This window comes from Chionomys nivalis, chromosome X, assembly GCF_950005125.1.
Source record: "Chionomys nivalis chromosome X, mChiNiv1.1, whole genome shotgun sequence".
Classification (NCBI taxonomy): Eukaryota; Metazoa; Chordata; class Mammalia; order Rodentia; family Cricetidae; genus Chionomys; species Chionomys nivalis.
This window is the reverse complement of record NC_080112.1, coordinates 20,001-32,273: the sequence shown is the minus strand read 5'-3', so window position 1 is coordinate 32,273 and position 12,273 is coordinate 20,001. Positions and strand designations below refer to the sequence as shown.

At 43.5% G+C, this 12,273-nt stretch overlaps 1 protein-coding gene across 4 annotated transcripts in view; it reads left to right on the top strand.

The window, feature by feature from the left end:
- Positions 1–6,061, top strand: part of LOC130867194 (uncharacterized) — a 39,524-nt gene extending 33,463 nt beyond the window's left edge. For 2 of the 4 annotated variants that reach the window (XM_057758909.1, XM_057758908.1), the window contains exon 7: positions 3,084–5,952. In XM_057758909.1, coding sequence (XP_057614892.1) covers positions 3,084–3,401 — 318 coding nt within the window. In that variant the 3' untranslated portion in view covers positions 3,402–5,952. Of the gene's footprint in view, positions 1–3,083 lie in introns of all 4 variants that reach the window. The other 2 variants (XM_057758910.1, XM_057758911.1) reach the window with 2 other exon arrangements.
- The last annotated feature ends 6,212 nt before the right edge of the window (positions 6,062–12,273 follow it).

Genomic DNA, 12,273 nt, shown 5'->3' with positions numbered 1-12,273 from the left:
CTCTTATTGAATATTGGTATATGTTATTTATCTACAAACAGGTCCATTTGTTTTACATTGTCCAACTTTGTGGCATGTAGGCCTTTCTAGCAAGATCAAATTATTTCTGGGTGTCCTTGGAGTCTGTTATTTCCCCCATTTCATTTCTTTTCTTGTTAGTTTCCATGTTCTCTTTCTGTGCCTTTTTATTAAATTGGATAGCCGCTTGTCAGTCTTTTTTTCCTCGAACAACCAGCTCTCTGATTCACTGATTTCTTTGCATTGTTTTCTGTGTTTACATTTTGTTAGTTTCACTCCTTCATTTGATGAGTTCCAGCCTTCTACTCCTTTGTGAGATTCCTTTTTTTCTAGATCTCTTAGCAGTGCTGTTAAGTGTTTAATGTGCGCTTCCTCCATTTCTGTGATGTGGGCACTCACCACGATGAACTCACCTCTTAACGCTGCTTTCGGTTGGTTTATGTTGTGTCTTCATCTTCGTTTAATTCTGTGAAGACTTTATTTTTCCTTTTTTCCATTCTTCCCTGAGTCACGGGTGGTTTAGTCGTCGACTGTTCAGTTTCCATAAGTTTGTCGGTTTTCTGTGGTTAGAACTGTTGTTAAATTCTACCTTTGATCCATGGTGATCTGATGAGCCTCATGTGGTTGCAAAAATTCGTTTAGATTATAATGATTCATTTATTTAGTTATTTGTTCATTTACTTATTAGGTTTGCAATAGTCTGTCAGTGTGTATGACTGGAGGCCAGAAGAGGGCGCCAGACATAATTGCCGATGGTCGTGCGCCACCACGTGGTTTCCGGGAATTGAAGTCGGGACCGTGGGAAGAGCAGTCGATGCTCTTACCCTGAGCCGTCTCCGCATTCTCCCCCCTCCCCCTTTGTCATGTTCAGGACAGGGTTTCTCTGTTGCTCTTGGCTCCTGTTCTGTAACGAGCTCTTGTAGGCCAGGCCGGTCTCGAATTCACAGGGATCCGCCTGGCTCTGCCAAAAGCTTTTTGTGGCCTGTTAGGTTTACTCTGTGACCAGGTGTGGGGTCACTATTTCAGAAGGTGCCGTGAGATGCTGAGGAGTTACGTTCTTGGAATGTTCTATAGATTTCTGCTAGGTCCGTTTGTTCCATTATCTCCATTATTTCTCTTTATTCTCTGTTTGGTTTCTGTGTGGTTGTCCTGTCCATTGCTGAGAGAGGAGCGCTGCGGTGTGCTACTATTTGTGTGGTGTGAGGCATACTCTGATTTCTAGTAATAGTGTTGTTTTTATTTTGCTGAAATTTATATTTTGTGGTGATACTGTGATGAAATATTCCTGCTATGAGTATAAGGTGTCCATCTTGTTCTCTTATGCCTGCTTTAAGTTTGAGGTAATTTCTGTAAGATGTTAGTGATTCGTATTAGACCTTTCTCCTTTGCAGCTCTTAATTTTCTTTCTTAATTCTGTATGTTTTATGTTTTATGTTGAGGGTGGTTTTTAAAATAAGGTCTATTAGGTGTTCCGTATGTGCTTGTACCTTAATAGGAGTTTCCTTCCTCATGTTTGGAGAGACTTCTGTTATTTTTGTGGATCTGTTATCTTGGTCTTTGAGCTGTTATTTCCTCTCCTTTTACCCTTATTGCTATATTCTTTTCATGGTGTCCCAGATTTCCTAGAATTTTAATGTTAGGATTCTGTTATGTTTGTTGTTTTCTTTTGTCAGTGCATTTATTTCCTCTATTATTTTCAACGTCTGAGATTCTTCTATCTCTTGGACTCTACTGTTTATACTTGCCTCTGCAGCCATTGTTTTTTTTTTTTACCGATATTGTCTATATCCAGCCATTCCTTTTTTTTAACGATTTCCTCCATTTCAGTTTTCAAGTTTCAGTTTTCAGTTTTCAAGTCTTGTACTCTTTCCATTTCCTTTTTGATTCCTTATTTTTGGTTTCCTTTTATAGGGTGTCTTTGAGTGATTCTTTACTTCAAAGTTTTTGCGATTCTTCTCATCTATTTTTTTTGATTTTTTTTCACATTGTTGGATGGACCCTATCTCTTTTATGAATTTACCTTTAATGCACATTTCTTTTTCATCCTCTGGATTAGCATTGCACCTGATGGTGCTGGCTCCCGCCCTCCGCGATCCCGAAAGCGAGTGCTCTCTCTCTGTCATACTCAACTCCTAATATCAGCTAGTCCTGACTTATGCTGTTATCGCGCAGTCATTGTCCGCTGCTTGCGTATGCGTGGACCCGCGGGCAGTGCCCCACTGGCAGTCTGTGTTTGGCGTCCCCGGCCTACTTAAGGGCTTGGAGAGGTTTGCCCAGAGAGAGGAAGAGAGACAGAGAATGCATTGTGAATAAAGTCCTGAATAAACTGCAGCAGGAAAAGCTCCGGGGCTGCGTCCTTCTTGCTGGACGAGGGGGACGTCACAGTTCTCCTGTTTTATGTCTGCCGGATTCTCATGCTGTTCTGCCATCTCTCGGATTGTCGGGGGTATTTCTACACGCACGTACATCTGTGCCAAGTCTTGGCTGGTGTGACGGTCTGTGCTGTGGCAGCCTGTGTGCTTGTGTTTTTTTCTTGGTCTGCCTTTTCCTAGTTAGTTTATCTCTGGATTCTCTTGTATCCACTCCTCCATGGAGTAGGTGATGGACCGCAGGACCCTGCAGATTCTTAGGAGTCCTTGGAGTCCAGCGCGGATGGGGTAGGTAGAGAAATTTATTTCCCAGGGAGAAGCACCGCTGAATGGTCAGAAAATTTAGCAGATTTTTGGGTGCCTGTTCTCTGTTTGCTGCTTTCACTCATGCCTAAGGTCACATCAGAGTCCCCTGTGTGTGCTGTTAATTCCGTTGTTCAATGAGAAATCTCCTTCAGGTAGTGGCTTTGCCGTGTGATACTCATTTGGGAAATAGAAGTCAATCCTGACAAAGAGAAGGAAAACAATGTAGTTATGCTGGAGACAGATGCAGGAAATTCACACTGTAGCCCACAGCCCTGTTGAAGTAGACATTAATTTTGAGGGGTTAATTTCTGATATGACTTAGTCAGACATAGGCTTAAGCTAATGGCCAATCCCTGTTACAAATAATGTGGTTTCTGTGTTGTTACTTAGGTATCACCATCCGGGAACAAACAAGTAGCTTCCCCACCACATCCTTCCGGTCGTCAGAAGGTAAGGCCTCTTTCCTTTGGGGAAGCCCGAGGACCGCTCCGCTACGTCTCCGTTGAATACGGTGTCCGTTCAAAGCAGAGACCTTCCGTAAAAGCAAGCACAAGCAGTAGAGATGAATCCTGGTGCCACTCATTCTGCCTCGGACAAACCCTTGTCCACCACGTTCTGAAGGCCTGGTTTCCTTCCTTCAGGGTGTGGCTTCCAGCCGTTTGCGACTCCTCTGTTGAGAAATCTGTTTTGTTTTGTGCTCCGTTTTAACTTTGGTTATTTGTGACTTTGAAATTTGATATTTTGATGTCTAATTGCTTGAGCTCTTTATATTTTTTTGAAATCTGTGTGGATTTGAGTTTTGTGCATGTTGATAGATGTGCATCTTTTTTCATTTTTCTACATGTTGACATCCAGTTATGCCGGCACCATTTGTTGAAGATGCTTTCTTTGTTTGATTGACTAATTTTAGCTTCTTTTTAAAAAATCAGCTTTTCATCAGTGTTGATTACTAGGTGTGTTTTTGATTTTATTCTAGTTGTGAAGTCTCTGTTTTGATGCCAATACCAAGCTGTTTCCATTGCTGTCTCTCCGTGGGGGAGGTTGATGGATTGTCATGGCTCTGGAAGTTCCTTTCCTTTGCAGGATTGTTTCTGCTATCCTTGTTTTTTTTTTTTTTCTGTATGAAGTTGATTATTGTTCTTTAAACTGACATTAATAATTTATTGATATTTTGATTTGGATTGCAATTATTCTACAGATTGCTTTTGGTAGGATTACCATTCATATTTTGTTTATCCTCTCTATTCAAGAACATTGAGAGATCTTTCCATTTCCTGCTGTATTCAGTGTTTTTCTACAAAAGCTTAAAGTTAATTTCATGGATGTCTTTACCTTTGGTTAGTGTTATCAGTTATCATTTATTGCTTCAGTGTCCCTGGGTATGGGTCTCATTTAAATCTGGACACTGGATGGAGATTATGAATAACTGCACAATAAGATTATTTTCGTGTGGCCTTTTATACAGAGTAAAAAGCGTTACCTTGGCTTTGAAACCCCCCTTTACTCACATACATGGTCACGAGAAACTCTTTCCTTTCCTCGCAAGAAACAAGACCCGAATAAAAATGAAAAGAAGTTCACAGGAACCAGGGAAAAAATGCAGAAGCAAAGCATTCCTTTATACCCGGTAGAGTGTGAAGAACTGAGCTCAAAAGCCAATTCTTCGTCCGTTGTATAGACTCTCACAGAACCTCTGAGGAATGTGCAGAGTTAGATTTCACCCACGCTCGGTTTCCCATGCAGTCGTTTCCTGACTTCGTCTCACGTCCCAAGAGTCGCCTGAAGTCTCACCCAGCTCCATGTCTCCTCAATTTCATACGTTTAATTTTTATTAGTGGTCAAAGGTAGTTTAAACCGTAAAGTGTGTAAATATTTTGTCTTGTTCGAATGTAAAACATACATCATCAAAAATAAAAAATTATAAGCATGATTATGATAAGCAAATCTCCGGGGTATGAAGAATACTTTGTGGGAATCTCTTGGGATCTAATCCCGTCAATTTGTCATCAAAAATGTGTTCAGTGTTAGAGCCACCGGACTCAGGGAATGACTGAGCAAAACGTCGGTGATCATTGAAAGATCCAGCAGAGGCATTGCCCAGAAGATGAGCTCGAGTAACCTTCCATCCCCGTAAGAATCATTTCATGAGAAATCACTACAGCCGGAAGTGGTTAGATTCCAATCATAACGCAAAGTACTTTTTCATTGCAATACAAATTTCTTTTTAAACCTACTCGCATTTTGCTTGAGTGCATCAATCTGTGTCTGAGGCCGAGCATATTTAAAATTGCTGATTCCGTTTCATGAGAATCTCTATGACATTGCTCTACAAAATTTTTTTGTACGCAAGGATGTAGGTAAAGCAGTAACAGCCACATGGGCAGTAGCAGCAACAGCAATAAGGTCAAGAATTACATGAACTTTGTTTTCTCCAATATCTTATTGAAGAGTTCCACAACAACACGATCTATAGAATCTGGAGCCGAAGAACGACTCAGGTTTACAGGCATCCAAATACATGTGTGTTGCTGTTTTATCCTAAGTGATTTTGAGTTTTAAACATAACAGAGCAATTAATACATGAATACAATTAGCTTATTACGTCAGCTAATTTCAGTAGTAAAATGGAATCTTCCAGATAGAGATGCACACGTTAGTGACTCACAGTCAGTAGAAGCGGACACTTCTGTTCCCAGTAATGATCCGTTCAAAACATGACCAGGTTTTACTGCGGCAGCTATGATTTTCCAAATATGCGTCTGGGACGCAGCAGGGACTGTGAACGAGGCAATGCGGTCATCAATGATTGTTCCACATCCCCATGCCAGAAAACGGCTTCCGTGTATCGTTTTCTTCTCGGTCAGATTCATCCTGGTAACGTTAAGCAAATCAAAATTCATAATATTCCATTCAGAACAAGTGACAATAAATTGACCAGTTATTTTTAAATATTTTCCATATTTCCCCAAACAAGTATCCCCTATAAATGACTGATATTTTAAGCTATAATACGTAAAATCTAGACAAACAGGAGATGCCGATTCATGATTTTCAGTTCTATTACCCCAGGTCTCAGTAACGGGCTATGCTTGGAGTCTTTGAAGACGAGTGCGAGATTCGCCTATTTCAATCCCAGGTGTAACCAGTGCTGAAATCCCACTGAAAATCGAGGATAATTTTCAAATCCTGTCCGTCTACCTTTTATCCACATAAGTAAAATTAATGTGTATCGTTATCAAACTTATCCAGATATGTCAGAGTTTTCCATGGAGGAGGCCTTGCGGGAGCTCCTTCCGCTCCTCCAGCCATAACCGCTCAGATACCGGCCCTTTGTGGCCTTGCCTCGCTTCCTTTAAAAAAGCGGCCACTTCCCTCCTCGCTCTCTTTATTTCCTGCTCCGGTTCCAGCAACTGGTGTGGGATCGTTTACGACTTTCGCCCTCACGGAGACCGGACCCTGGGCCCTGTACGCGGTAACACGTCGGCGTCTCCCCGGAATACGTTTGGGTCGGGGGTGGGAGCTCAGGAACGCGGATCCGATCCCGGGACTGCAGAGACCGACGGCCGCGCGTCCATGGCCAGAACACAGCGCTCAGCAACGGCCGACGACCCGGACGACCGTCGGGGCTGGGGCCGCCGGGCATCTCACCGGGCCCCGAGTCGGCCGGGCTCCGGCCTCCGCCGTCGCGGTCGCGTCCACAGGCGTCACTGTGCCACGGCGACGCCAGAATGTCTCCTGTGACAGAGTGGAAATCGCGACGACCTCGCACTCCTGGCTTTGGTTTCTGCTCCTCCCCGAGCCGGGGTCGACGATTGTCGCCCGTCTGGCAGAGGGAGCACACCGTGTCCGCTTCCTTTCACCGTCGGCAATGCCGGCTGCCATCCAGCCTCCGGCATTTTTTCCCCAATTTTTTTTTCAAACTCAGCATTTGGGGTGTTTGCAAAATGTTTCTCTGCTAATTAAGGTATTCGCCTCCCTCATCCTTAGGGAGTTTAACATAAAAAGCGCTTGGTGTAAACCGGCATTCACATTAATTAGATAGTCCCACACTAATTCCGTTTTAATTTGTCAGTTTTTAGCTATGAGGGGAACATTCAGCCACGCTTGTCCCTGTTGCTTATACGCAAGGCCTGTAACCTGAGTAACGTCGTACGATGCACGGAACTCAGGAAACCTTTGGAAACACGTAAGTGGGCCCGTGATCTGTTTCACTGAAAGAGGGAACAGCCGTGATGGAAAAGGCTTTAGTGAATGTTGTATAATTTGTGTGTTTTCCACCCAGAGGAGGAGCCCATTACAATGATGGAGGATTATCTGTGGTCACATGGAGGAGAGAGAAACGTCTACATTCTGAAACTAGTGACAGCCATTTGACAATTTTCATTTGATTAAGATCCTTAATTATTAAACCGCTGAGGAATAGAATGCATATGTAATAGATGACGGATTGGACAATTTAAAACTATTTTGTCAGAATGGAATTTTATATTGGACATGTAGATGACTTCATAAATTGTTGTTTTGTAAAATATATGTTTTCGTTAAATACATTGAGGGAAAATATATCTTGAACTGAGATGCTTGTATGATATTTATAGTTATCCAATATTAATAATTTAATAGGAATGTTAGGTTTTATTCTACTCAAAATCCTTTTTTTATACGTTCTTTATCTACTTTTAATTCTATCTCAGTAGTTTTCAAAAAAGATCGAGTGCTCTATAACTCCTGATCCCATTGACAAAGAAGCCAAATATATTACTTTTTCAGACACGGTCATAACGTGTGCAGCTGGCACTGCTTTCTGATTTCACACAGTGTCCAGTTTTTTTTTTTCATTTGCTTTTCTGTGAAAACTGTAAAGCTCATAGACCAAGGAGACCAGAAACAGACAACGTATTTTCTCTCACACTGTCTCAAAGCTTTGCCAACGTTAGCTTTAATTCTTTACGAAGAATCTATGTGTAAGGTGCCTTCCGGGAATCAAATATCATATTCCTTCATTCCTTCAGCACACTTTTCGAAATCAGAGAAAGAAGCATAGACACTGAGTTTCTAGTGAACATTTTAGCGTGACGAGGTGCAGAGAGGATGTAGTGTGTGCATCGCCCTGCACTGAGGATTACCGCCGTCGTTATTTTTTCCTAACCCTTCCTAACATTTCCTCTTCCTGTTCCCCGATCCCGTGCCCTGTTCAACTCCTACTGCACTGCGGTTCCCTGTTATCTGGTTCTCTTTTAAATCAGTGCACGGGGATGCAGAGCATGGACAGCTGCAGAGTCAGATAAATTCAGTGCGGCCTGACATGCGGACTAAAGAGCATCGCTGCTAGGGAACAAGCGTCGCACCCTGAAATCTCTGTGTCCGCGTGCGTGGTCCTTATCTAACGCTCGCCTCCCCTCGCCAGAGCAGGACCTCAGCCCGTTCTGTGTCTCCATGATTTCCTCCTCTTATTATTCTTATTTGAAGTGTCAGGAGCTTAAACCGTAAAGTAGGTAAATATTCTTCATTTGTTTGAAAAATAAAACCTGATCCATTAATCAAAAATAAAAAACTATGAGAGTGATCACAGTAGGCCTCCCACCGGTGGTCTGAAGAATAATTTTTATGAATCCCCTGGGGTCTAATTTGTTCAAATTCTCCTGTAATTCTGTCACCAAAAGTTTGTGTGGTGGTAGAGTCATCTTAATCGGTAAAAAATTAGGAAAAGTAAATTTCATGTCATCATGTAAGTGATCGACGAGAGATCGAGGAGCGGCATTGCCCAAAGGATGAGTTTGAAAACCTTCCATTCCAGTGAAGAGTCATCATGATACTAATTATTAATGCAGAAAGTGGTTGAATTCCAATCACAACGCAAATTAATTTGTCCTGGCACAGATGAAAACTTCTTTCCCAGCCACCCCGCGGTCGGCTTAGGTGCGTCAGTCCCTGCGTGACGGCGAGCAGCTCTTTTACCTTGCTCGGTCCGTGGAACGAGAATCTCCCCAGCGTCGCCCCCGGAAGGGTTTTCTCTGCACGGATTCGTGTGACCCCATCCCAGCCCCGGACGCACTGCCGGGGACAGCGACGACGTTAGGGTTCCGGCCACTGCCGAGCGTGGCGTTCACTCCGTCAGCTTCAGTGTCCACAGCACCAGGACCCAGACGGTTCTGAGCCCCAGAATGACCCGAGTTCGCAGGCCTCAAACGTGTGCACGTGGCTGTGGTCTCATCAGTGCGTGTGGGGATCAAACAGCTGGGAAATTAATACACGGTTACAATAAAAATCACAGCTACTCATTCCAGTGGTGCAATTGGTTCTTCCACCTAAAAACAGAAAAACTGATGTTAGTGTTACACGAGTGGTGCCATTATTGTTTCTAAAAAAATTAAATTAACAGGTAGAAGTGGGTACTGCAGTTCCTAAAATCGTGCCAGTAAAAAGTTGAACAGGTTTTGCGGTAGCTGTGATCGTCCAACCTTGCGTCTGTGTTGCCGTGAGGGCTGTGGGGAGGGGAGTCCACGCCCGAGGACGGCCTCCTGTCTCTGTCTTATTCTGTCTGACTCTTCCTGCTGACACCGAGCTAACCACAAGAGCTGATATTTCAGAAAAAGTGTTTCTAAGTTCAACACATGGACGCCAATTGATCCACTTATTTTGATTTATTTTGCCGAATTTGCTCAAACAAGTTTTCCAAATAAATGGCTGATGTTCTAAACTCTAATATCTAAAATCTGCACATACAGGTTATGCTGATTCACAATTTCCAGTAACATCATCTCAGGTTTGACCAATTGACCGTGCTGAGAGTCTGCGAAGACAAGTGTGGGATGAAATCTGGTCACGTGTATTTTCCTTCATGGTTTATTTACATAATGGGTTAGGCTAATTGATTTAACTCTGGGATGAGGAGACTTGATCAGAAAAGAGTTTTTTATGATGCGTTCTTGGATTCGGTTTGCCATCCTCCTACTGAGCATGTCTGCGTCCTTGTCCGTGACTGGGATTGGTCGGTGATTCTCTTTCTCGGCCGAGTCCCCTGTGGTGTTGGCGTCCGCCCGACTGCAGTCTCATAAGCAGAGCTTTGCTGTCGTCCTTCTGGTCCCAGTGTTAGGAGTGCGGTGACTTCCGACAGAATTCTCCACTGAAACCCTTTGGCCCTGCAATGTTTATCTTGCCTTTGACGACACCTTCCATGTCCTTACAGAGCGGACGCCTGTTTACACGGCTCGCCTGGGCCTGATCTAACGTCGGACTCTGGGACCGGACGGGAAGATTCTCTATTTTATGTTTTTTAGTTTTGACGAGTGCAGGTTTTCTGGTTACGATCTAAGAATTTTCTGGATTTCCTTAGTGTCTGCTGTCAAGTATCCATTTCTGTTTCTGGTTGTGTGAGTCTGGCTGTTCTCTCCCAGCTCTTTTCTTAGTTTGCGTACTGGTTTCTCTATCCTGATCATTTGCACAGAGAGCCTGCTCTTTGTCTCATGGATTCATTGTATTTCTTATCTGTTGTAATTTAATTTATTTCAGCCCTCAATTAGATGATTTCCTGTTCTTCACTACTTCTGGACTTGTCTCCTTTCTGTCTCCTACAGCAGCCATGGGTGCTGTTCAGTCGCCAGTGTGATTTTTCCGTATGAGCTATGAACTCTCCTCCTCGCACTGCTTTCCTGGTGTTCCATAGCTTTGCGCATTTTGTGTCTTTGTTTAATTTTAGGAGATTTCCAATTTCTTTATTTCATCATTGACCCGGGGACGGTTCCCTGGTTTTCCGTTTAACGTCCATGGATCAGTAGGGTCTCTGAGAGCGCTGCTGTTGTCAAGTTCTCACGCTGAACTGCTGTGATCTCACGAGACACCGTGCGTTTGTCCAAATTCTTGGTATCCGCGAACGTCTGCGGCATCTCACACTGTGCGGTCCGTTCCGTTCTGAGCTTTCGTCACCGTCCGCGGATTCAGTCCGTGTGCATTGATGGACGTCAGTGACTCACAGTTCAGTTCCCGTGAATTCTCCGTCACAGTGGCTCTGCGCGTCCCCTCGGTTCTGCTGCCGTGAGTCCATTCCTCGCTTTGGAATTTGAGGGTGGAGTTTGCTCTGCTGTTGGGTTCTTCCCTCTGGTCAGGCCGGGCGTTTTGATGCACGCTTTTAAAATATCTTTATTTTTGGTCCTGTGAGGTCTTGTTTTCTTCAGTGGGGAGAGAAAGCCTGGCCGGTTTTTGTCCAGGGTCTCCCAGTGTGAGCTGCACGTTTGCCCACATCCTTTTCACCGTCCTGGTTTCCACTGGGAATTTGCGAGAAATTGTGATCGGTTTCCCTGAATGACGCTTGGCCTTAGTCTCTTGCAGTTCCTGATATTCTTCCTTTATTCTCTGTGCTTCTGTGTTTGATGATGTGACGGCGGGATCTTTTAAGTCTGTTTATTCTTCAGGCTTCTCCTGTCTCCACAGGGATTCCCTTCTTTAAGTCGGGAAAGTTTTCTTCCCTAATTTTCGTGATTATATTTTCTGTGTCTTCCACCCCTGATTTTCTTAGGGTTCGTCTTTTGTTTTTCCTGTTTCTCCTGTACGTTTTGTTAATTTCTTAGGATTACTGTTTGTTTTTTTTGTGAACGGATCTAGTTATCTTCAAACCCTGAGATTCTCCCTTTCATCTCTTTCATTCTCTGTGTTATAATCCCCTTTATAGTTTCTGTTAATTTTTACCTGGTTTTTCATGTCCAGTGTTTCTGTATTTTGTGTTTTCTTTATTGCATATATTTCGGTCTTAAGTCTTCTTAAACCATTTCCTTCAAAACTTTGATTTTTTTTCTGGATAATCTGGGTTTTTCTTCGAGTGGTTTATTAATTTCTTTCAGATTTTTGCTGTTGCTTTTTTTTAATTTTTAGGGGGGTTTTCACTTTACAGATCTCTATCCTCTCCATAATTTTATCTTTTAAAATAGTTTTAGTCTGGTTTTCCTTGGTTCCGATGTCTGCCTGGTCTGTGATCACCGGATTCTGATGTCGCTGTGGTGCTTTTTAGGTTTTTTGATAAATTCTTGCACTGGAGGATGCCCATGTTTTCTTTTCATTTGATCCTGGCAGCGTCTTTGTGTCTTTTTCAGATTCTCACCGTGTCCATCTCTCACTTTGCAGCTGTTCCTGCTCTGCTGTCTGTCCCAGGGGTCTCATTTTCCCCGCTTTCCTATCTCATTTTATTGAGTTGCTCTTTTGGTCTCCTCTGCGAGGTCGTGGCTTGTTTTCCGAGTTCCTCTCTTTTTTTTTCTCACCTGAGGCAGGTAGGGTAGGGCCCCAAATACTTTTCCTACTGTGGAGTCCCAGAGAGTGGGGTGCTGTGATGTCCCACAGTGTGTGGTGCTGTGCTGTGTTGCTGGTCATGCGCCTCCTGTTTCTCTCTGTATTCTAACACATTGCTGTCATAGATTCATCGCTGCGGCACGGGAAACGGTGAGTTTTTTGGGTCCGATGTGATTAGCAGCTTCCAGGGTGCAGTGATTTCTCTGGGTATTAGGTCAGAGTGCATCCAGGCAACTCCCTCCTGTTAGTCACCTAGAGAAGAAAAGCCGTCTGGGAAGGGGCCTGGGCGTTAGACCCAGAA